Source organism: Mesoplodon densirostris, chromosome 16 (genome assembly GCF_025265405.1).
Source record: "Mesoplodon densirostris isolate mMesDen1 chromosome 16, mMesDen1 primary haplotype, whole genome shotgun sequence".
Lineage (NCBI taxonomy): Eukaryota > Metazoa > Chordata > Mammalia > Artiodactyla > Ziphiidae > Mesoplodon > Mesoplodon densirostris.
In genome coordinates this window covers 87,612,039-87,635,917 of record NC_082676.1, presented here as the reverse complement: position 1 = coordinate 87,635,917, position 23,879 = coordinate 87,612,039, and the positions used below count along the sequence as shown (strand labels likewise).

General features: G+C 66.3%; 1 protein-coding gene across 3 annotated transcripts in view; it reads right to left on the bottom strand.

The window, feature by feature from the left end:
• Nucleotides 1-1,559: 1,559 nt before the first annotated feature.
• The window catches only part of INTS1 (integrator complex subunit 1), a 29,653-nt gene continuing 7,333 nt past the window's right edge, over nt 1,560-23,879 (bottom strand). Inside the window, exons 13-47 of one of the 3 annotated variants that reach the window (XM_060119886.1) lie at nt 23,590-23,667; nt 22,815-22,972; nt 22,102-22,198; nt 19,247-19,338; nt 19,007-19,067; nt 17,727-17,945; nt 17,320-17,449; nt 16,831-17,010; nt 16,601-16,750; nt 16,030-16,209; nt 15,847-15,951; nt 14,734-14,901; nt 14,547-14,658; nt 13,286-13,447; nt 12,498-12,644; nt 12,099-12,197; nt 11,707-11,831; nt 11,069-11,323; nt 10,433-10,592; nt 10,049-10,189; nt 9,711-9,885; nt 9,495-9,621; nt 8,636-8,766; nt 8,034-8,121; nt 7,700-7,926; nt 7,351-7,474; nt 6,252-6,385; nt 5,682-5,874; nt 5,035-5,162; nt 4,642-4,754; nt 3,776-3,889; nt 2,833-2,903; nt 2,371-2,462; nt 2,100-2,209; nt 1,560-1,921 (exon numbers count right to left, since the gene is read on the bottom strand). In XM_060119886.1, coding sequence (XP_059975869.1) covers nt 1,806-1,921; nt 2,100-2,209; nt 2,371-2,462; nt 2,833-2,903; nt 3,776-3,889; nt 4,642-4,754; nt 5,035-5,162; nt 5,682-5,874; nt 6,252-6,385; nt 7,351-7,474; nt 7,700-7,926; nt 8,034-8,121; nt 8,636-8,766; nt 9,495-9,621; nt 9,711-9,885; nt 10,049-10,189; nt 10,433-10,592; nt 11,069-11,323; nt 11,707-11,831; nt 12,099-12,197; nt 12,498-12,644; nt 13,286-13,447; nt 14,547-14,658; nt 14,734-14,901; nt 15,847-15,951; nt 16,030-16,209; nt 16,601-16,750; nt 16,831-17,010; nt 17,320-17,449; nt 17,727-17,945; nt 19,007-19,067; nt 19,247-19,338; nt 22,102-22,198; nt 22,815-22,972; nt 23,590-23,667 — 4,762 coding nt within the window. In that variant the 3' untranslated portion in view covers nt 1,560-1,805. The remainder of the gene's footprint in view (nt 1,922-2,099; nt 2,210-2,370; nt 2,463-2,832; nt 2,904-3,775; nt 3,890-4,641; nt 4,755-5,034; nt 5,163-5,681; nt 5,875-6,251; nt 6,386-7,350; nt 7,475-7,699; nt 7,927-8,033; nt 8,122-8,635; nt 8,767-9,494; nt 9,622-9,710; nt 9,886-10,048; nt 10,190-10,432; nt 10,593-11,068; nt 11,324-11,706; nt 11,832-12,098; nt 12,198-12,497; nt 12,645-13,285; nt 13,448-14,546; nt 14,659-14,733; nt 14,902-15,846; nt 15,952-16,029; nt 16,210-16,600; nt 16,751-16,830; nt 17,011-17,319; nt 17,450-17,726; nt 17,946-19,006; nt 19,068-19,246; nt 19,339-22,101; nt 22,199-22,814; nt 22,973-23,589; nt 23,668-23,879) is intronic. The other 2 variants (XM_060119889.1, XM_060119887.1) reach the window with 2 other exon arrangements.

Genomic DNA, 23,879 nt, shown 5'->3' with positions numbered 1-23,879 from the left:
ATGTCTGCCTTTGCCCGCAGAAAGGTGAAGGTGGAGGGTGGTTGGAATCCCCGCTCCCCCAGAGCCAGGCCGCGGCCCTGACATTGGTGGGACTGGGCAGGAAGGCGGTCCAGGGGCTCTCCCAGAGCCTGCCTCGCTGCCTGCTGGGCCCTCACGCAGCCCAGTGTCATGGGTGAACTGCCCCAGCCTCCATCCTCCCAAACCCCAGGGGGCCTGGGCTCCCCTAGCTCTGGGCGAGGCAGTGGCACTTTGGGGCATGCAGGTGTCCCAACAGCTGTCACCCAAGCCCAGGCGGGCATCCTACCAGTGGCACGGCACTTCCTGGTAGGGCACCCAGGGCAGGAGGCAGGAGGGGGGCCCTTCAGCTCCATGTCTCTCTCTGCAGGGCCTGCAGTGGGGCAGGAGCTGCCGAAGGCCAGTTCCACGTGCCTCTGAGCAAGAGCCACACAACGGGGGCCAAGAAACAAGGCAGATGGGACAGGGGATCCTGGGGCTCCACCAAGGAACGGGCAGGATCTGGATACTGAAGGGCTGTCGCACGGGCAGTGGCGTGGTGGCCGACCCATCAGGGGCTCAGGGGAGCAGGGAGGCTGGTGAGAAGCAAGGATGGGGAGAAGAGAGGCTGGCAAGGCCGTGGCCGACCAGGGGCCTGTGGGGCTAGGGGCACAGCCCTGTCCCTGGTGGGCATGGAAGCAGTGACCACCCCCCGACCCCACAAGGGTCTGTCCAGCCTCAAGCAGGCCGGACTGAAGAGCCTGGGTCTGTCTTTAGCCTCAGCGCCCCCTGGTGGCCCCAGCTGAGCAGGAGCCAGGCAGACCGGGACACTGCGGAAGGAGGGGGTCACGCACCGGAACCCAGGGGCCATCGGGGAGACTGGGGCTCTGCCAAGCACTGGGCGCCAACGGGAGCCATGGGAGGGATGGGCGGGACGCCATCTGCGTCGAGCCTGGATGGGGCTGGGACGGCACTGGCCCCAGAAACGAGGACACTGGCCTGGAGAAACCAGTGCCGCCTGGGGGGGCCCGGGGCCCTCACTAGAGGGAGCACTGCCCCCTGCCCTCAGAGTCCCCAGGCCAAGTTCTCAGGCAGAGCCCAGCCCCCGTCCCCTGCCCCAGCACTGCAGCTCCGCAGGGGATGCGCCCCTCAGTGGCTGCACTGCACCAGTCCTCACCCCGCGGCCAGCACGCGGGGGCTTCCTGGAGCGATGCCCGAAGCTGAGGGTCTCGGGGAGCTGAGGTCCTTTCTGGGGTGGGAGAGAAGACTGCTCTGCCGACCCCCAGTGAGCCCTGCTCCCTCCGGGAGTTGACGAGGCCGAGCCCGTGGGCAGAGAGCTCAGGGGCAGGGGGCGCCCGGGCACTGTTAGCTCTCCCCCGATGCTGCCTGGAGGAAGGGCCGAGACTGTGCCCAGCAGGCAGGCGCCCTCCTGTCTCCAGATGGACACCACCACGTGCCCACCCAGGAGCAGGCAGGCTGGACGGGCCGTGGGGGCAGGGCTCCAAGCTCCCAGGCCCCACTCACTCCCAGGGTCTCCAAGGAGGCAAACCACACAGGCAGCAGCATCAGGGAGTTCAAAACGTTTCATTTGAACCCAGCCCCTCGCCTCGATTTGCTAGGATGTCAGCATCCCCTCCCAGCTGGGCTGTGCCCCCGTCACTCCGCAGGCGGGACAGCCTCCGGGGCAGATGGCCCCCGCACTGCTGGCCAGGGGCAGCTGAGGGTGGGCTCTGAGTGCTGGCCCTGCCTGCTTGGTGCTCCCGGAGGAGACCACCAGTGGACCAGGTGTGCAGTCGGGCTGCGGCCCGGGCTCACATCACAGCCTCCATGTGCAGGATCCTCAGGGCCTCAGAGATCTGGGCGCTGGTATCCATTTGGCCATACATGCCCACCAGGAAGGCCCGGTGCAGCAGCACGGCTGCATGCTCTGGGGACAGACGAAGACCCTGTCAGGCTGCACGGCCCTGACATCCTGGTAGCGGCAGCCAGGTCATCAGGCAGCCCTCAGAAGTGGAGCCTCTGGTCTTTGCCCGAGAGCCCGGCCCCGGGTACCGAGGCCTCCGGGGTCACCAGGGCCTGGGTGGGTGGGGTCGGGGCAGACTCACCCTGGCAGAGGAGGGTGTACTCCGGCAGGTTCCGGAGGGCCGTCTGCGCTACTTCAAAGTCCCGGCTGCCCAGGCAGTACATGAACGTGGGCAGGAAGTCAGCTGCGATGCTGAAAGAGCCACGTGCTCAGGTTGGCACCTCCCCCCGTGCCAAGACGGCCAAGGCCCTGACGCCTCCCCAGAGCCCCGTGCCGGGCCCCACCGGACAGGAGGAGTGGGAGGCCTGGCCCAGGGCACCGGGCGGCCCGTGGTGGCAGGTGACGCCGCTCACCTGGGGTTGCTCTGGATGGAGCGCAGAGCCAGGCTGAAGGCCAGGCTGCGACAGGACTCCTCAGCTGAGCTCATCAGCCGCTGCAGACTGGTCTGCGGGGGCGGGGGCGGTGTCAGCAGGGCCACCCTCCTGTCCAGGGGATCCCGCTCCCTAAGTCCCCAGCCCCTCAACACCCCTGTCGCTGGGCCCTGGGACCTCGGGACCCATGAAGCACATAGTAGCCCCAGCGCAGAGTGGAGGAGCGGCAGCCTCAGTTCTGGGCGGGACTGAGCAACTGGGGCGGGGCCGCACTCAGACGTGGCGCCCGCCCCCAAAGCCCAGCCACTGCGGGCTCAGCAGGGTGCACAGCAGGAAGGAGGGTGGGGGCGGCGTCCCTGTCCGGGGGGCCCAGCGTGCCTTTGCCCTCCCACCCCAGCCTCCGACACGGTCTCAGTTCCTCTGGGCACGTGGCAGCTTCCGCACCGAGAAGAAGCCCAGGATCTCGGGTCTCCGCCGGGACATCTCGTCCACATCGCTCAGAACCTCCAACAGATCTAAGATGGGTAGAAAACGTGTTGTGAGGGCCGGGCTGCAGCTGCTGGGATCGGGGGCGAACCTGTCCCCCACGCAGCCCAGAGGCAGGAGTGGTGGAGTCCCGGGGTCAGGGCCCGCTGCCCCGCAGCACACCTGCCGGGCAGGGACCCTGGCCCGGCCTCAGCACAGGCTCTGGCGGAGGGACCTGGTTCTACAGGTGCAGCATGGCTGCTCATAACATCAGCGCTAGTGCCTCCTGGAGCTTCCATAGCATCCCTAGTGTTTGCTCAGGCCAGGGGGCCCCCAGCACCTTGGGACGGAAAGCACTGGGGGTTCCGCTGCCTTCCCAACTACCCAGCCAGCGACCCCAGACCGGAGGTGCTGGTCGACCAGGCTTTCAGAGGTTTCTGAGGGGCCCAGGGATCTGCATCTGCACCACGCTCCCCGGATATCTGCCCCAGCTGCCCCGAAGCCACACTGCAGAAACATGGCCCTGCCCCTCCCCACAGGTGGCCACCCAGGCCCTTGGCTCCCCCGTAGGGGACCAGGGGCTGTCGGCCAGCTCCCCGCCAGGCCCCTCTTCCTCGGTACCCACGGGGATTCCAGGGGGCTCCCCAGCGCCACTGGCCAGCAGAAGAGCCACCCCCAGTCTCCAGCCCCGCTTCTCCCCCCAACCCCCTCTCTACCCACCCTTATTCCCGCTCTGAGAGAAGAGCCCAGCCCCTCCCGGGACCTGGCAAGAGCCCTGATGTCTTCTGGATGCCCCCCCACCAGGAGAAGCCTGGACGGCCAAGGGCCGCTGTGGGACCCAGGATGCCGCAGGGACAGAAAGGGAGGCCACCACCCACCACGGGGCCGACCGGGCCTGGGGGAGCCAAACCCCCAAACTTACCCTCGACCGCCTGGCCCCGGGAAAGTCTCTTCACATAGGGGGCCACTTCCGCTGCGGTCAGAGGGGTGAAGAGGGAGATGCTGACCAGGGGCAGGGGGCCAGCTGAGCTCTCGTCTGCAAGACAGGAGGCCAGTGCTGTCGGGTGGAGACGAGGACGGCCCGCCCCCGGCCACCGTCCAGAGGGCCTGAGAGCCCCGGACACACTCAACACCGAGGCCGCGGGATCCATGTACGTAAGCGAGGGACAGCCTTGCTGAGCAGTGCCCAGAATCACACCAGACCCCCAAAGATGCGACCCCTGCCCTGGGCTGAGCACGGTGCCTGGTACACAACGGGCGCTCAATAAATGCGCTGCAACGACGAGCATGCTGGGAGCTGCTGGGAGACGCGGCACTTCTCTCTCGAGCCTCTCACCCACCCCACTGTGCGCGTGGCCTTCCCTGCTGCCCCCGGCACACAGCAGGTGCTCAATAAAGGCGCCTGCATGCAGAGCCCTGCGCCAGGCACGTCCGTGGACGGCCGAGAGTCACACTCTACACCAGCGACTCGGCAAAACCAGGGGAGAGTGGCCGTGAAGGGCCAGCACCGGACCTGGGCCCCCGGGCACTCGGCCCATTCACAAATCCACCGTGTGCCCGCCAGACACAATGCTGCAGGGGCCGGGTCGCCCCACTGTAGGGGCCACAGGATGGGGACGGGGACGAGGACAGAGAACAGAGGGACCTGGTTGGTCCCACAGACGGTAGGTACTGTAGGTCACGCTGGCCACAACACGACTCGGTGCTTTGCGCGTGTCATGGACCCGGGGCCAACGATGCCCGAGGGACGCCCAGTGCAGTCCAGCCCGCAGCCCCGGCCCCACTCACCCTCGCCCTCCTCGTCCAGGCCTCGGTCGGCCCTGCCGTCCCTGCTGGGAAGGCTCAGCCCCGCCAGGAGTGACTTGAGCATCACCAGGTCACTGCTGTCGAAGGACAGGTCACTGGGGGAGCAAGGTTCTCCGTGAGGACCACGCCACAGGAGGGAGGCAAGCAGGGCCCCGTGGGCAGGGGCTCAGGAGGTGCCCCGGGAGCCGAGGGAGGAGGAAGCCAGCTCAGAATGGCCCCGGCACAGACCCAGCGTCAACAGCCCTGCTGCCCCGGGCCCCGGCACCGTGGGCAGTGTCCATCCCCGCCACCACGCCCCTTGGGAGCTCCCAGCCCTGAGCACCACCACGACGGGACCCTGGCCGGAGAGGAGCCGTGCCAGACGCGCACACTCACTGGAGCGCGTCGGAGTGTTTCTGCAGGAAGGCGACGGCGGCCGGCGCATTGCAGGTGATATACTTGTGGGTGAACTGCACGAACTTGCTGATGAAGGGGGCCAGGTGGCGGGAGGACTTCCTGTAGTTCTGCAAAGGGAAGCGCGAGGTGGGGGAGCATTCAGGGCCTGAAGCATCCCCCGTCTTGGCCGCATCACTCCCTCTGGAGCCTCACAGTACTCCCTGGACACCGCCAACATGCCGCCCTCTGCCGGGCAGCACGTTAAGGTCCCTAAGGGTCAGGAGTGGCCTTGTCCCTCATGAACCCTGAGGAGCGTGGGGTCTCCCCAGGCACGTGAGCAGCTGGGGGCCTTCCCCGGGTGAAGCTATCAGACAGGCAGGTGGCCTGGCCCTGCCCCTGATGCAGCCAAGGGGCTGTGCCCTCACCCAGCCGCCTCAGGTGGACAAGGGGACGGACCCTCAGTCCTGGTCAGGAAGACCGGGGCTGCCAGAGTCGTGGGAGCAGAAGGGGGACGAGCTCAGAATGGTGGCGGGGGCAGCAGGGAGAGCAGGGGCGCCGGCTGGGAAGGGCGCAGGGAGGGGGACCGGGGCACCTGACTCCTGGGGATGCCTGGGGCCCAGCGTCCCAAGGGAGGGCAGGGCACCCACCAGCAGCAGGCGGAGAAAGGAGAGCAGGCAGTCCCACAGCGCCCCCTGGTGCTCGCTCTGGAACACGTGCGGCTGCAGCAGCTCCAGGATGCCCAGCACGTGCAGGAAGAAGGTCAGGTGGTTCTGCTGCCGGAACTCCTGAAAGTTGAGGTGGTTGCGGCCGTGCAGGAGGGCGGCGATCATGGGCAGATGCCTGGGGGCGACGGGGGCGACGCGTGTGCTCGGTGGTCCTGGGCCTTCTCCCCCGGACCCCAGGGCCGACATCAACTTGCACTTGGAGACCACCCGGCGCCCGCTAACCCCCACCGCGATGTCCTGGGCCACTCACCTGACCCACCTTCTCCTGCGCCCACATGGCCCCTCCCCCCGAGACTCAGCTTAGTCAGGAAGCAGCTGAGGCCCTGGCCGCCCGTGACGACACCACCATGGTGTCCATCCACCTGTTCTTAGCCACAGAGCCCGCCTTACAGGAACGCCTGGTGTGGGAGCCGCTCCAGGCTGGGGCAGGGAGGGCACCCTGCCAGCGAGCTTTGCCCACTTGGGCTGCAGGTGGGACAGGCCAGGCGGTACCTGAGCAGCAGGATGGGGTGGGCCACAGCCAGCTTCCGACAGGCCATGTTGGCGTCGGCCACTCGGTTCTCGGCGGCCCGGGAGTCGCTGGTGTCCGCGAGGAGGGTGATGAAGCGGTGAATGAGGCCGTCCAGCTGAGAGAGACGGGGGTGGTCAGAGCCGGAGACGCCTGCAGCCCTCGCACCCTACCTGCCCGCCCCCCGCCGAGTCCGCTGCCCGCCACTGCAGGGGCTACGATGGGGCTCACCAGGCAGTGTGCGGACCCCTGCTCCAAGGTCCCCGGACCCCAAGGCCCTGGCATGGTCCCTAAGGACCTAAGCAGCGACCCAGAGAAACCTGCTCCCCCAGTGCCTTCTGGTACTCCTGGGGGTCAAACAGGCCGTGGCCAGAGCTCCCAATCTCAGCACGTGGTGTGTGAGGTCACCCTCTCCACACAAACAGAATAAAAGCCCTACATTAGCTCGGACGAGAAAAACCAACCTTACAAATAAAGCATAATTTTAGGTGTGTAAAACAAGTAACACACAAGAGTGGAAGGAAGCACAACTGGAAAAACATCAACTTCCCTCCCCATCCCGAGAAGCAGGGCAGGCAGCACATCCGACTCCAGGGTCCAGCCCAGGGGACATGGGCAGGGGGTCCAGCAGACCCCCCTTCCCCCACCATCACCCAAGGGAGGTGAAGGCAGATGCCACACAGACCCGCGCACGGAGGCCCCACGCTGGGCCAAAGGCCGGCGCCACGGCAGGCAGCCAGAAAGGGATGGGGGTGCTGGGACGCATGCAACACCGTCACACACGCACCACGCGGCCTGTTGTAGTCAACGGTCCCTTAACAGGGAACGAGGGGGACACCCACTCTCCTCAGCTCCACACCCAGAGGACTTCTTGGAGGAGGAAAAGATCATTTCCAGACCCTTCGAGAGGTCGGACAGGCGAGGGTGGCGGGGCAGGCTCTGCCCTCAGACATGCCATCGACACTCAGCAGGTGCCTTTTTTTGTCTTTAGATCTGAGAAAAGGGATTTCTCTACCTCCCAGTTGGCGTTTCTACCTTCAAGTGAAGGATAAAGGCGGCCCCGATGACCCCGTAGGGCTTTACCTTGCAGACGCTGCTGCCGGCGGCCCCTTCGCTGTGCAGCAGGACGTCAGGCACAGGCACCCGGAGGTCTGGCCGCTGCAGGTACAGGTGCACGAGCAGGTCCCGGCAACGCCTGCCCAGCACGCTGCGAGAGACCAGAGACCAGAGTCGGGGTGGCCGCGGGACAGAGGAGCCGCTGTGCCCACCGCGGGCTGCGCACCGAGCTGCTGTGCCAGGGCCCTCAGCCCTACCCCGCCCCCGCTGGCGGCCTGGGCTCATTTCCACGGTGCTCACGTCTGAGCCACGGCCTCCCATCATACGGGCCAGGGGACAGACGGGGGCTCCGGAGCCCAGGGTCCAGCACCCTCACCTGTCAGCCCACTGCTGGATGCAGCTCGTCAGGTGCGCCGTCACCTTCCTGACGCCCTCGTCGTCGCCGCGGCAGCAGCTGAGCAGCAGGGGCAGCCGGGCCTGGAGAAGGCTGCAGGCGCTGGTGTCCCCGTCCTGGCTCCTGGCCTCTGCCTCCGCCAGGATCAGCTCCACCAGGCCGATGAGCTCTGGGGCCTGGACCCGCAGCACCAACTCCTCCCGCCGCTTCTGCAGCCGGGCACCGCCAGTCAGGCCCGGGCGCGACGGGCGCGCCCACATCTCGCCACGTCCAACTGCCACCCCACCCTGTGGGCGGGGGACACCCCAAAACCTGCCTGAGGGGTACGCTGGTCCCTGCCCTGCCAGATTCGAGGAATGTGGATGCAGGCCCAGAGGAAGTCCAGGGAGGCCGAGGGGTCAAACCTGGAGGAAGCGAGGCGGCTTGGCTGAGCACGAGGCACGTCTCCAGGCGGAGGGAGGCAGGGGATGGGGCAAGACGCTCCCTGCCGGCCGAGGGCCCAGGTCAGCTGTCAGGGGACGCGGGCTGCCCCACCTGACCTCTCTGCAGCTCACAGTGGCAAAGCTAAGGTCGGCCCCGCCCCGCCCCACGCTTGCAGCCACGCACGGGGGCCTCTGGCATCCCCGCAGCACAGCACGGATGCCAGCCATTCACGCGACTGGAGAACAGTGAAACCGACTGTCTGCCTGCTGGTCACCCAGAGAAGGGACACCGGGCCAGGCAAGAGAGCCCCGGTTCCTGAGGAAGCCGGGGGGAAGGGTGCTGGATCAGATCACCCCCAAGGCCCCCGACGGTGCCCTCTGAACTTGGCTCCCGGAGGAGTCTGGGCAGGGCGGCTGCCACATGGCACCCCAAGGCCCACGCTGCCTGTGGCAGGAACAGACCTGCCGGTGGGGGACAGAGCTCTGACGGACTCACCTCTGCTCCCGGTTCTTGCCCAGCAGGATGTGGATACACTGGTGCAGCGTGGACCAGCTGGACTGGTGCGTGAGCAGGGCTAAGAGGTAGGGTCGGAAAGACGGCACCTGCGGGCCAGGATGGCCTTTGCCCTGGGGAGGGAGGAAATCTGGGATGGTCCCCGCCGGGCTGACGGCTCTGCCGGGTAGCGTCAGCAGGTGACAGCCCACGTGTGCCGGCACAGAGCAGAGGAAGGTGTCCGTTTCGAGGCAGATCCGAGGCTCCTGCCCGGGAAGCCACCCAGCCCGGCCGGTCACTCCGCAGGTTAAACATGGGCTGAACCGAACCCACTCCTCAGAGACCAGGAGACACACGAGCAAAACCCTGAGTGCGGGAACGCCTGGGCGGGCTGGGGGTGCGGGAGCGTGACGGCCGCTCTCAGAAGCGCAGACCCTCCAGCGCGCGGCAGGATCACGGACAGGGGTCGCCCAGCCCCTCCCCGGCGACCCGGTCAGGGCTTCCTCACCTTCCCCACGGCCAGATGAGCTGGGGGACCCTGCCACCCCCGCAGAGCCCTGACACGGGCTCCGACCCCTCCGAGGACGCCACCCCTCGTCAGGGGGTGCTGAGCTCCACCCCCACTACCGCCTCGTGCCCAGTGAGGACCTGAGCCCACAAAGGACCAGCCCCCCCACCCCCGCCCACCTCCGTGACCAGCTCTGGCCAGTTGTGGTGACCCGCTCAGAGGAAACATGGGACCTGTCTGGCCACTGAGACCCAGGCCTGGATCTGCTGGAACCGACAGAGAGCCAGCCCCACCCTGGGGCTGCCGGGTGGACCGTAGGCCCAGGGCGCTGTGCCGCGCGCGAGTGAGGCCCACCTTGTTGCCCTGGGAGAAGAGCAGCTGCTGCTGCAGGTCAGGGCAGCTGCTGATCACCTCGGGGTCCAGCATCTCCAGCCAGTCGACGAGGAGCCCCGCGCAGGGTCCCAGCCGCACAGCCTCCAGGCTGCGGGGAAGGCGGGGTGGGCTCAGACGCGGCCGGCCAGGGCCGCCCCCCGCTCCCCCTCCCAGCCGGCCACCGCCCCGCCGGCTCACCTGCAGCCGTCAGAGTCCTGCTTCCCCAGGGCCGGGGGCTCCCCCTTCTCCTGCAGCAGCAGTGAGCTCACCACGGCCACGGGCCCCGAGGCCGGGAAGGCGGAGGCAGCGGAGAAGAGCGCGGCCAGCAGCTCCTCCAGGTGAGGCGACCTCACAGCGACCAGACCCCGGAGGACTGAGGGGGACAGAGAGGGCACCCGTGTCACTCCAGCTCGGGGGGCCACCGGACGTGAGGACAGACAGCCCCGCCCCCGGGCCCTGTTCTGGGGGCGCCCAGGAGAGGGACCTGTGTGCGGGGCGGGGAGGCGGGGTCTTTATGGCGCCCGGGGCCCGAGTACCTTTGCTGATAAGCTCGGGCTCCACGTCACACCCCTCCCCAGACTTGAGGGTGGCCGCGATGGCACGGATGGTGGAGCTGACCACTTCCGGGTCCCCGCGGAACGTCAGGGCCTCCGCCAGGTGCAGGAACCCGCTCCGCACTGCAGGGGAGCGCCGTGTGACCCACGGGACTCCTGCCAGGGGTGCCGGGCAGGCGACTCCCCTCGGTTCCCACACGTACACTCCTCCCTGGGGGGCCTCCCCAGTGCCCCAACCCCTTTCAAACCGCTGGGCCCCACTCACCCCGACGCCACCCGGGACCCCTCTGGGAACAAAGCCCCGGTCCCCCTGACACGACGGCAGAGAGCCCAGGACCCCCGCCGGCACCATCGACCCCGCCTCACCATCACTGATCCGGCGCCGTGCCGAGTACTGGGCGGCAAACAGCTTGAGCTGGGCCTGCAGGGGCCCGGCCTCCACAGCGGGGCTGTCCAGCCACTGCAGTGTCTGCACAAGCACTTTGAGGAAGCGCGACGAGAAGCCGGTGTCCTGGGGCACGCAGCGCTGGGGACAGCGCAGCACGGCTCAGACAGGGCCGGGGCCGGGCGGAGCCGTCCCGCCGGCCACAGCGGGGGCCCCTCCAGCACCCGTACCCACAGCCCGAGAGGGGTCTGCTGCTGCCTGTCCTCACGGGGCTCAGAGAGGAACGATCGAGGAGGTGGCACACACGTGGGCACACACGGGGGCAAGCACGGTGAACGTGGCAAAACTACTGAAACCAGGCGGGGGGCGTGGTGAAAGCCCAACACGCTCCTGCCCTGCTCACAGGAAGCTTCTGTCACAGAAGCGGGGGATGTACCCCCAGATCCGCAGCAAAAGTTGCGTCTCTTCACTTAGGAGCAAGAGAAGAGGCCACGGGACAGCGTCAGGGCACCCAGTCAGCCGGGGCCCAAGCAGGCCTGGCCACAGGAGCCCCGAGCCTGGGGGGCGGGGGCCGCGGGGACTCAGGGAGCGAGGCGCAGGGCCGTGCCAGGGCCTACCTGGTACTGGCAGAGCTGGCGCATCAGAGGGCAGGCGAGGAAGTGGTTCTGGTGCATGACCATGACCAGGGCGCCACCGTGCGGGGAGTTCAGCAGGGTGGCGAGGGCCTGCAGGAGGCGCACCGCGACGCCCGGCACCTCGGGGCTCCCCTGGCGGACTCGCGCCAGCTCCCGGCCCAGGGCCTGCTGCAGCGCCAGGGCTACAGGGCGCGCACTGGAGCTCTGCCACCGTGGGCTCGGGCTCAGCGGGAAGATCTGGTGAAAGGCAGCCATCAGGACCACGCGGCTGGCAGGTGGGGCCTTCCCTGAAGAGCCCTCCTCTCACCCCGCACCCCGACCCCACGGAGGCTGCCGGCAGTTGGCACTGGCATGCCCGGTCCCCAGCAGACTCTCCAGCGGGGCGTAGGGTGGGGGCCAAGGACTGGGACGAGGCCCGTGGCAACAGGCCCAGGAAAGAGCGTGTGGACCTGTGCACACACGTGCACATACAGGCGTGTAAACGTGAAGACGGAAGCCACGCACCGCTGCTCTGCAGCGCCTGTCACTGTGAGGAGGGGGTGAGAACACATGTGCCCAGGGAACCCCTGGCCGTGGATTCCAGGCGGGAGGAGGGACCGGGGAGGGAGGGTGTCCCGTACCTGCAGGAGCATGCCGGCCAGGTCGTCCTCGGGGCCCAGAACCTGGACCTGTGTCACGGCCCGGGTCCTGCCCTGGCCTGGTGGCTGCTCTGGGCTGCTTTTGGGTTTCGGCGCCTCCGTGCTGTCTGCAGGGAAGGAGGAGCAGGGTGGCTGAGGAGCCGTCACGGCCGGCTGCGGCGGGGACCATGCCGACCACGGCCAGGCTCGCCCGGCGGCCCACCGCCCAGAGAGGAGCGGGCTCCCAGGCCCTGCAGAGGGCTCTCGCCCCGGGACCCCCAGCCTCGCCAGGCCTGCCGAGGCCCACGAGGAACAGGGCCCATAAACAGAAGCCCGGACACCAGCCAGAAGCCAATGCTTCCCAAGCGGCTGTGCGAGCCGGGACGGGTGGGTACCTCGCCGGGCGGGCAGGGAGGCTGTGAGCAGGGAGTGGAAAGTCTGGCCTCCGGACGCCCCTCGCTCGTGCTGGACCTCGACCAGGTGAGCCATGTAATCTGCGGGGGGGGCAGCCACGGGTAAACACGGGCCCCCAGTGGGGAGGGAAGCCCTCCGCATGGCGTCCGGAGAGCTCCAAGCCTCCCCAGGACCCAGGAAGCTGGGCGACAGGGTCTTTCCGCAGAGAATCAGGCAGCGCCCGCAGCTCCCTCCACCCTCCAACCCGAGGTGTGGACGCAGCTCCAGCTTCCTGCTCGCAGCCCCTGCCCCGGGGCTGTTCCACTCCACCCACAGCCTGGCTCCCCAGCCGCAGCCCCACGGCGGGCTCAGGGTGCTCAGGCGAGGACCCCGGCTCTCACTCTTGTCCATGATGTTCTGCTCCAGGGTCTGGGGGTCGTGGGCCACCGCCTGGTCCAGATACTGGAGAAGTTTGCTCATGCTGGACACAGGGATGCCGAAGGACTGCACGAACAGCAGCAGCTGCTGGGGCTCCAGGTCCTGCAGGGCTGAGGGTGGCTCTTACTCAGCAACTGCCACCGGGTGACCCTGGCCCGCGGGGCCTGGCGGGGCACAGCGCCCAGAGGGCAGCTCCAAGTGTGGCTGGTGGGTCCTCGGGCCCCCCACCCTGCGTCCTGAGGCTGCGGGCCAGCCCTGTGCTCCCTCCAGCTCAGAGTCAAGGCTCTCCTGAGCGTGTCCTGCTGCGCTTCCCAAGCCAAACCACCCCCAGCCAAGCCACCCCCAAACTGCCCGGCCTGCCACCCCTGCTGGATACCACACTGACCACCGCCGGATGCCCTTCCTCCTTGCTGCAGGCTACCTGAGGCCACTCTGCATCCCAGAACCAGCTCCGAGGCCCCAGCCCCTCCTCCTCCCCTCCGAATTCCTGGACCACTTGGTCTTCTTCGTTCCTACTCCAGCACCGCTTCTCACTGGAGGCCCTCGGCCTCCACGCCTAACCACAAGGGCTCGCGGGCAGCTGTTAGCACACTGACAGCTCCACAAACATCTGCTGAATAACAGACGCCCCGGAACCCACCAGAGGCCCCTGAGCCGTCCTCTCTCATCGGCAACAGCTAGAACACACGCCCAGGCCCACAGCAGGAGGCAAGGCCTGGTCCTCCCCGCCCGAGCTGCGCCCAGGCCATACCAGCGTCCACCAGGCGCGGGACCTCCGAGCGGATCATGCGCAACTTCAGCCAGTCGGGCAGCAGCAGCGCCTCTTCCGACGTGTCCACCAGGAAGGCTGTGGGCAGGGGCTTCTTCTCCGGGAACCAGATGTCCAGCAGCGCCCGGAACTCGCCGTCACCAGCTTCGGGAGAGACAACAGGGCAAGCACCAGGGCCGGCTCAGCGAGGCCTTCCCAGACCTCGCCACCCGAGGAGCTCCGGCTGCACCAAAGGCTGAAGGCCAAGGCCAGCACGTCCTTGGTTTACAGGTGCGAAGTGGGGCTTCAGAGGATGGAGAAGGATCTACCAAGAGCTGAGCGCGGCCCAGCGGCAGAGGCTTTGCACAATTAACTTGTGTAATCCTCACAATTGCGGCATCGCCCCGTCTCAGTGAGGAAATGGAGGTGCAGAGCTGGCCAGGCCGCCCAGGGGACAGTGTGAGGCTGGGGCCAGCACGCTCTCTGGGCTCTGTGGGCTTGGCCAAACTGGCTCCTTCCAGGGCTCAGGCTGCACAAAGCCCCGCGCAGCCAGTAGGCCAGGCCGGCACAAGGCCAGCCTCCCCTGGACACAAGTAAGTGGCAGAGCAGCCCACAGCGTCAGCCACGGAGGAGGGAAGGAGAGGCTGCCAGGCAGAGGTTCCAGGAGGCCGGAGGATCAGCCGGCTCTGGACACAGCCCACGGCCACACCCCAGGCCTGTGGGGAGGACCTGGAGCTCACTGCTCTGGGCACCAGTGTCCCCTCAGCTGGGCAGCCCCATGTGAACACCTCCACCTCCAGAAACCACAGTGCAAAGAGGAGCAGGCAGGGCTTCCCTGGTGGCGCAGTGGTTGAGAGTCCGCCTGCCGATGCAGGGGACACGGGTTCGTGCCCCGGTCCGGGAGGATCCCACATGCCGCGGAGCGGCTGGGCCCGTGAGCCATGGCCGCTGAGCCTGAGTGTCCGGAGCCTGTGCTCCGCAACGGGAGAGGCCGTAACAGTGAGAGGCCCGCGTACGGCAAAAAAAAAAAAAGAGGAGCAGGCACAGAGGTGCCCAGCAATAAACCATGTGCATCTCACGATGACAGGACAGCATGTGGGCTGAGGCGGCAAGGAGTTTGGAAACCCCCAGCCTGTGGATCGGAAGGGTCGGCGGTGCATGCGGTCCCGCCGCGTGGAGGCTCTCGTGTGTGCCCCCAGGACGGGCAGGGAAGGGTGTCCACCTCTACGGGAGACCCAGGCCCCACCGCCCACAGGCTGCTCACCGCGGGGCGGCCCCAGCGTCAGGAGGATGACCATGGCGTGGACCACCAGGATGTGCATGGTGGCCGTCTCCCCGCTAGTCCAGCGCAGGAAGACCTGGTCTTGCGACTCCGACTGGAGGGAGAGGAAGGGGGTGAGCGGGCGGAGGCGAGGGCCACGGGGCCGGCCCGGGGCGCCCGCCCGCCTTACCCAGCTGTAGACCTCCTCGCCCTCCTTGCTCTGGCGCATGCGTTGCACGTAGCGAGAGAAGATGGAGAGCAGGGCGGCCAGCACGGCGTCCGACTCGGCGCTGCAGGAGTGCTTGGAGAACAGGTGGGACATGATGGTGGAGCGCTCCACGATGAGCCGGGCCACATCCTGGGGGAGCACGGCGTCAGAGGGCACGGGGCCCTCCTCCGTTCGTGCCTGGCCGACAGCCCGTCCCCTCGGAAGGCCGCCCCGACGCCACGTCCGCTCTGCACAACCACCCCCCGCCACCGGGCAGCAGGCCGATGACAGACGGAAGGGCCACACACGCAGAGCCCCGCAGCCGCGCAGGGCTGTCAACTGCCAAGCGGGTGGGAGGGGCAGCAAGAAGCGACAGGCTCCCTGGAGAGGAGAGCGAGGCCCGGGGCAAGGCGCCACCTGCCCTCGAGCGGCAGCAACACACGCTTCTCGAGACCCGAAGGGAAAGGCCGGCTGCAAACAGCCGGACCCCACGTTTACTTGAAACCTGCAGCGGTGACGCGGGGCAGGCTGGCCCCTGGACCAGACTCAGAAGGGCGAGGCCTCCAGCCCCGGACTTTTATTACTGTGTCCAGCCCCTCGACGAGGAACCCAAGCTTGCACAGAATCCCCCTGCCCACTGACCTCTGTCTTCAGCCCGTTCCCTCACTCCGTCCACTGACTCATTCTACAAAGACCCAGGGCCTCCAGAACCTCCGTCACTGCCAGCCGACACGCTAACAGGGGAGCAAGGTCAGAAGAGAGATGGCCAGAAAAGAGGAAGACGAAGTAGAAAACGGGCATGTGCTCAGCTCACAGGGCCTCCCCAGCAGAGAGTGGGATGCGGGCCCCAGCCGCAGACTCCTGGGCTGGCCTCCTGCCCCTTGGCCTCCTGGGTTGGCCAAGCCACAGAGCCACAGAGGCGACCAGGCCTGAATCATCACAAGGGCACTGGGGGCTCCTGCCCTCGACCCCTGCTTCAGACAGAAGGTCACCGGCAAGGCAGCTGTGCGCTTAGAGCCCACAGCCACGGTGTGGCCCTGCTGGCCCTGAATCCCGACTGGGCTGGTCAGTGTCCCCCAGCCCCGCCCCCCTCACCAGGGCCAGGTCACTGTGCTGACTCTGTTCCTCCACGGGCGTGTGCTGGGACAGGTAGACCAGGTACGCGCTGATGGTCTGCGGATCCGTCTCCATGTGGATGGCCTGGGGAGTGGGGGGAGGGAGGGCGTGTGAGCGCACGCCCCGGCAGTGCTGCCCGCCGCCCGTCCTGCGGCCCCTCACCTGCTGCAGCGCCAGGGCGGTGGTGGTCCTGACGCTGTCGAACAGAGGCAGTCTGGGCAGGTCTCGCAGCAGCCACTGGTAGCCCTGCAGCGCATCCGAGTCGCCCGAGTCCTCCTCCGTGGGGGGCTCCTTCTCCTCCCCGTCGCGCAGGCTGCCCTCCGAGAGCACCAGGGACAGGCCCTGCACGCAGACACGTGCCGGTCTCGGGGCCACCCCTCCCTCAGAGCCCCGCGCGAGGGCTGCTTCCCAGCAGAGGCGTGGTGTTCCCGGAGCGACCACGCCTGGGGCGGAAGGAGCGTGGGCCGGCTCCCCTGGAAAACTGCCCCCAGCGCCTCGGGAAACACGGCACGACGGCCACTGAGCTGCTCTCGGGACGCTTCCCAGTACCACCCAGGGAGGGGGCCCAGCCGGGGGAAAAAGGGCTCTGAGCCCTGCAAAGTTCATGACTGCATCCTTTCTGTGCCCAGGAGTCAGCTAGAATACAAGCCTGGGTGAGCAAAAATTCTCATCTTAACAAAAACAGGGAGAGCAGGGGTGCGTGGGGAGAAGTGGGCGCAGGCGGCCGCCTCACCTTCGTGGCCAGCACCCGGGACGCCAGCTGGGAGGAGCCAAGGCGCCGCAGAAAGTAGTCCAGCACCTCACACGTGGTCTGCTCGTCGGCCCTGGGGCCCAGCAGCAGGTCCTGCAGGCGGCCCAGCAGCTGCCGCTGCTTCTGCTGCCTCTGTGGGGACAGGGGGCCCTCAGGGTGGGTCTCCAGGGCCGGTGGACGGGGCTGGGCGGGGCTGGGGGCGGGGCGCCCACCTGCCGCTTCTTGGCCTTCTGCTCTCTGCTCTCGCCCTCCTCCTCCTCCTCCCCGGAGGCGGGCTCGTCGGCAGCGTCGTGCAGCAGGAACTCGCACAGGCACTGCACGGGCAGCACGTCCAGGGAGCCCTCGCTGGACTGCACCAGGTCGGCCAGCCAGGGCATGGACTGGGAGGAAGCCTGGGCGGGGCGGCAGCCGCACGGCTCCTTCCAGCTAAGCCTGCCACGGCCCCCCGACCCACCTGCCCGCCCCCAGAGGGGACTCCCGAGGCGGCCCTGTGTGCGCCCCGCCGGCAACACGCCACGGCCGCCGACTGTGCTGGAGCGACGTGCACGCCCAGGAGCCCGTGGCCGTGTAGCCCTGTCTCCGGGTGTGCCCTCTTCTGGCCACGGTCTCATCTAACGCCGCAGCCCACTGACGCCCCTAGAAGGTTCCCCGCCTGCCCGCCTGCAGCCAGCCTCCTCCTCCCAGGCCACAGCGGGACTCACCTGCCTCTGGATAATGTTGAGGAGGAAGTCGGGGTTCCGGCTCCGACACAGCAGGTGCCCAAGGCGGAGGGACTGGTTGAGGCCTTTCACCTGATCCAGGACGTGAGGGGGAGGCCTCCGGGGCGGCCCTCTGAAAGTTCCACATGACCCAAGCGTGTCAAAGCCGCAAGCGCACTGCTCCCCAGGCGACAGTGCCGGGTGAGGGCGGGGCCGCCTGCCTCCCACCTGTGGGCAGCTGCCCGTCTTCCCCGAGGCCTGCGGTCCCTCCCCTCCCGGCCCAGGCACGGGGGCTCTTGGCTTCACCACGGCCTGGCCACGCGGAGAACCAGGACAGTGGCCAGGACGCGGGGCCCCCCCACCCCGCCCCTGCCAGCCCAGGCCCGGCCCGAGCTCCGCGCGGCGCATACTGGGGCTCCAGGCTGGTGAGCTGGGACAGGAGCAGGCTGCTGCTCTCAGTGATGGTCTGCTTGGTGGACGCGGCGGCCAGGTGCCCCTCGAACGCCAGGATCTCCTGCTTCTCCCGCTGAGAGACCTGCAGCTCCCGGGCGACCATCTCAGTCCGGGTCTCCTCATCCGTCAGGGTGCATGGCGGGTACGAGTAATTGCTGGGACCAAGCAGGAGGAACCTGTCGCCAGGCCACCAGAGGCTGGCTGCCACCAGGCGGCGCTCAGGGTGGGGGGTCAGAACTTAGGACGGTGTCCCTCGCCCAGGCCCAGCTCGAGCCGTCAGGCTGTGGAAGGGACCCGGGGGGGCGTCGGCAACATGGTCACAGTCAGACCCCCATGAGGGAGCCGGGCAGCTCTCAGAGCCCACAGCCGGCCACGCTCTCTTCCCACACAGCCGAGTGCTGGCGCCTCCAAAATCAGCCAACATGTGTCAGGATCTTGGACCCGAGCGGCATCTGTCTGGGATGGCCACACAGGACCCCTGGACCCTTTCCAACAGGCCAGGTGGCCCAGGGCGCACAGGGCACCCCAGGCCAACTCACTGCTTCAAAGACACACGTGGCTTTCTGGGGGCATGAGCAGCTGGACTCCTGTCACGTGTTCTGAATCTAACCTAGCTTCCTGTGACAGCCACAGGACGGCCCTGCCGCGTGCAGCCTTGGGCTGCACCCAGACCCCACGCGCCCGGTTCCCACACGCCACGGCCTCAGGCTCCACACCACCTCAGCCAGTGTCCCGCAGCGGCCCTCACAGCCCCCGAGCGCACCGGCAGGCTGCACCCATCCCCGCCGTGGGAGCGCAGCACACACACGTCACCCGCCCAGGTGCCCACGGCGCTTCCTCAGCTCACGGCTTACAGCGAGCACGCTCACAGCGGCCCTGGCACCTGGCGCCCGCCGCGTCCAGTCCCTTGCTGCTGACCCGGGCAGCGCTCACACCCCACCTGGACCGTCTCCATCCCGCTGCGCCCTCTGGCTCCGGACCCCTCCGCTCTACACCTCCCATGTCACAGCATCATCAGCCTGACCGTTCCCACGCCCACGGCAAAACGAGTGCCGCCCAGGAGGGCCCAGGGCCCCACAGGCACACAGCGCCGCCCGATGCCACTGCCCCCAGCCCAGCGAGGGGGCAGCCCCGCAGAGCAGGGAGACTGCAGAGCAGCGGGAGGCCCAGTGCACCCTGTTCCCAGCGCGGCACCGGTGGGCCCGCCTTCCCGGTCCCAGAGCGGCAAGCCACTTACTTGGTCATCACCATCTCCATGAGCATCTTCAGCGTGGGGTACTCCTCCCAGGCGGCCAGGCCTAGGGAGCAAGGCGACAGCAGGTGGTGGCTGGGACTCCCGGCCAAAGACCCGCCCCCTCCCCCGCCCGTCCTCCAGTCCCCAGCCAGGCTCGGCTCCAGGTCCTGACATGCAGGACGCCCAGGAGGGGGAAAGGTCAACACCGGCCCAGGGGACCACGGCTGGCCAGAGGGGGCTCACCGATGTTCTCTGGGTTGAACGCGGCGACGACCAGCAGGAGGGGCCACGCCTTCCAGTAGAGGGTGGAGATGGCGAGGTTCGGAGGCTGGTACCTGGGATGCAAGGTGTCGATGGCTCAGCCTCGGGCCACGAGGTCCTGGACGGGAACGGGTCCAGGCCAGGCCGGCAACCGCTTCACAGACCCGAATGTCAGTACTGGAGCCTCAGTAACTCCTCTCTGGGACTTGCGCCCCCGGGATGTGCGTGGCTGTATCCAGCACACCGCTCAGGCCCACACCCCAGCCCTGGGCTCCGGGACACGTGCCCTACTTCCCTCAGCCTCGGCCTCCCACCCCACAGCACGAGGACAGGGGAAGGCAATGAACACTCGGTAACGCTAACTACTGTTGTTAGTCTTCGCATCAGAAAACCAGAAAACACCCCAGCAGCCGTCAGCGTGTAACCGTGACTTCCAGAAGCCAGGCGTCACGCTACCACGGTTACGGTCCCTTCAGATGACGCAACAGAAAGCAGCTAAGAAGCTGCTGGGAAAAATGAAATCAACCTGACGTGATGACTTGGCAACACTCCCCAAACTCGTCTAAAGCTTGGACGCAATCCCCCCACAATCCCCCCACAATCCCCCCACAATCCCCCCACAATCCCCCCACAATCCCAGTTGGCTTTTTTGTGGAAATTGACCAGATGACCCTAAAATTCGCATGGAAATGCGAGGACCCAGAAAAACCAAAATAATGTTGAAAAAGAATAAAATTGGAGGACTCACACTTCCCAATTTCAAAACCCAGCACAAAGTTACAGTGATGAAGACAGAGGTGTGGGTGTGAGGACAGGCCTATAGGTCAATGGAACAGAACTGAGGCTCCAGAAATAAGCCCATATGTTTAAGGGCAACTGATTACCCATAAAGGACAATGATGCATCCGCATGAAACAGAACGAAGTCAGAGCCGCACCTCACACCATATACAGAAATAAATTCAAAATGGACAACAGGGGCCTCCCTGGTGGCGCAGTGGTTGAGAGTCCGCCTGCCGATGCAGGGGATACGGGTTCGTGCCCCGGTCTGGGAGGATCCCATATGCCGCGGAGCGGCTGGGCCCGTGAGCCATGGCCGCTGGGCCTGCGCATCCGGAGCCTGTGCTCCGCAACGGGAGAGGCCACAACAGTGAGAGGCCCGCATACAGCAAAAAGAAAAAAAAAAAAAAAAAAAAAAATGGACAACAGACCTAAACATTAAGGCGAAAACTATAAAAATCTTAGGAGAAAACACAGGAATAGATCTTTGACACCTTAGACGAGGCAATGGTTTCTTACGCGTGACACGAAGACCAAAGAAAGCCAAGAAAAATAACCTGCACCTTAACAAGATTAAAAAGCTTTTGTGTCGGGCTTCCCTGGTGGCGCAGTGGTTGAGAGTCCGCCTGCTGATGCAGGGGACACGGGTTCGTGCCCCCGTCCGGGAGGATCCCACGTGCCGCGGAGCGGCTGGGCCCGTGAGCCATGGCCGCTGAGCCTGCGCGTCCGGAGCCTGTGCTCCGCAACGGGAGAGGCCACAGCAGTGAGAGGCCCGCGTACCGCAAAAAAAAAAAAGCTTTTGTGTCTCAAACGGCACTAAGAAGGGATATATCTACAAATTATAGGTATGTTAAGGGTCTCGATCCAGAACCTATAAAGAGCCCTCACAATCCAACAACAAATATTCAAACAACCCAGTTTAAAACTGGGCAAAGGACTCAGACATTTCTCCAAAGAAGGTGTTCAAACGGCCACAAGCACATGAAGAGCTGCTTGATGTCACTAGCAATTACAGAAATGGAAATCAAAGCCAAAATGAGGGAATTCCCTGGCGGTCCAGTGGTTAGGGCTCTGCACTTCCACTGCAGGGGGCACAGGTCTGATCCCTGGTCAGGGAACCAAGATCCCACATGCTGCGGCCAAAAAAAAAAAAAAAAAAAAGCCAAAATGAGATGCCACTTCACACCCACTAAGAAGACTAAAATAAAAAGATGGACCATCAGTCTCAGCAAAGATGTGGAGAAACAGGAACCCTCGGACCCTCTGCTGGGAAAGTGAAACGGCGCAGCTGCTGCGGGAAAGTCGGGTGGTTCCACAAAAGGTTAAACACGTGACCCAGCAATTCTACTCCTGGGTATCCTTGAGAGAACTAAAAACACATCCTCAAAAAAACGCATCCGCGGCTTTCCCAGCAGTACGGTTAACAACAGCGGAAACAACCCAAGTGTGCGTCAACCAGCAAACAGACCAACAGAACGCGGTGCCTGCACTTGGCCACAGAGAGAGACAGAGTACAGGTGCAAATTGAAAGTCGGAGGGCCCCCGAGCACGTGACGCTCAGTGGGAGGAGCCAGCCACACGGCCCACGTGCTTCATGATTCTGGTTACACAAAGCGTCCGAAAACGTCCAATCCACGGGGACAGGGTTGATTCGTGGGGTGTAAGGGCTGTGTGTTTGGGGGCGGGGGAACGGGGAGCAGCAGCCTGCGGGAATAGGTTCCTTAAGGGGACATGCTTCTAAAGTTAGGCTGGCAATGGCTGCATAACCCCACGAATGTACTAAAAGCACCAAATCACAAACTTTAAATGAGTGAAGCACGTGAGCAATGAGAACTGCATCTCAGGCGAGTGGCTTAAAGGAAACAGAGCACGAGCTCACTGTTGTCTAGAAAACACCGTGAATGTGTTCACACACACAGGAAACAAGCATCTGAGTGACAAAGACCAAAAAGGGAGCAGGTCACAGAGACCCAGGCGACGGCAGCCCACCAGGCCTTGGGTCGTTGGCCGCGCGGCCCGGCCTCACGGGTGTCTGTGGACGGGCCCCTGGAGCCTCACCCAGGCGGGAGCTGGATGTTCTCCGGGTGATGGTAGGTGCACAGGTTCAGGACGGCGTCGATCAGCTGGGTCCTCTCCACCTTCAGCACCTCCACGTCTGAAACCCAGAAACCACACACGGCTCACTCAGGCTGTGGACGCCAGACAGTGAGGAGACAGGGCGGGGGGGCCGGGGACGACACGGGCACAGCGCAGGAGGCAATGACACGCAGCCAGCGCGAGCTGGCCCGGGGAGCCGGGGCACGTCTCCACCACGTGGCATCTGAGCTGGAGGGGAGCAGGCAGGACCGTGGGCAGCACAGCACAGCCGGGCTCGGGGCAGGGCCGAGACGTGACCACGCCCGTGGCTGGAGCAGAAGCGCCAGGGCAGAGCGCCCGGGGAGGCAGCGAGCCCCGCCACACTGAGGGGTCGGCTCCAGGCCCATCGGCAACGGGACATACGTACGCTCTAGAACAGGGACCGCTCTGCGTAAGGCCACCGCGGTGGCCCATTCAACAGGCGAGAGACACACACTCCTGCCGAAGTTCAACCACATGGGAATGGGCACAAGTCCAGGGTGAGCTCCAGAATCAGCCTAAGGACTAGGTTGCCGTCCAAGACACACGCACAGCCTGATGCCCGATGCCCATGAGGTCAGCAGCGGGCGGGGGGGGGAACCCAGTGGCGGGAGGCCATCACCCACAGGGGGCGGGACAAAGCCCCAGGCCCTCACCGTCAGCCTGCACGGCTGCAGCCCGCTTCACCAGGTGGTCGGCCAGCTCCATGGCATCGGCAGGGCCCAGCGGAAGCTCCCGTGACAGCCCGATGACCAGGACGCGCATCAGTGTGTCCTCCAGGATGGGCACCTCTGAGCAGAGGCGGAGGAAGAAGCTGCGGGCACAGCAGGGAGAGGCTGGGCTGGCGGGAGCCCACCCCAAACCCACCGGGGTCGCCCACCCCCACGGCGGGCGAGGAGGGGGCAGCCGCCCACCCCCCCCGTGGTCACTTGTGCCCAATGCCCCGCCGTCCCAAGGAGGAATGTGAGGGGAGCCCAGCCTCGTCCCACAGCCCCCAAGCTGTGACACGAGACAGACGTGGAGCCCAGGCGGGTGTGATGAGCACGCTGACCGGGCCCACAGTGGGGACGGACGGGAGCGGCCTGTCAGAAGCACAGGGCAGGGTGTCCCCAGGCTCAGGGGACAGAGCACAACACTGGCTGCGGGAGGGAAAACGTGTGTGCAGCTGCTTGGAAGCGAGGAGGGGCAGGGAGCTGGAAACATCCCGGGGGTGCTGAGCTGGGGAGTCCTGGGGCACAGGCACCAGCTGAATCCCCAGGAGGGTTGCAGGTGACTTAGCAGAGACACCGCACCCTTGGAAAAAGCGGCACAGGGTGTGTGGGGCGGGACAGGGATGGTGACCCTGACCAAGACCAGACAGAGTCTCTGGGCTGGCTTCAGCGAGCCCGGCCTGGGCAGCCCTCATGGCCCAGGGCCAGAAGGCACGCTCACTTGCGGTCACTCTCGGGCGGCCAGTTGTCCCATTTGTAGTAGGTCTCGGGCTGCTCTGTGAAGAGCACCTTGTGGAGGCTGCAGGGTGGAGAGAGCCGTCAGGGCTGGAGCGGACAGGGCCCCCCGCAAAACGCCGTCAGCCCCCATGGGCTGCGAAGCCGCACGTGCAGAGGCACCGCCCGATTCCTGCGCTCGGCAACCCCACGGCACCTCTGCAGGGCCTCCAGCCCGCCCCCAATACGGCCTGGGGGCTGGCAGGTGACAGAGCCCCCCAGCAGGGGGCTCCCAAC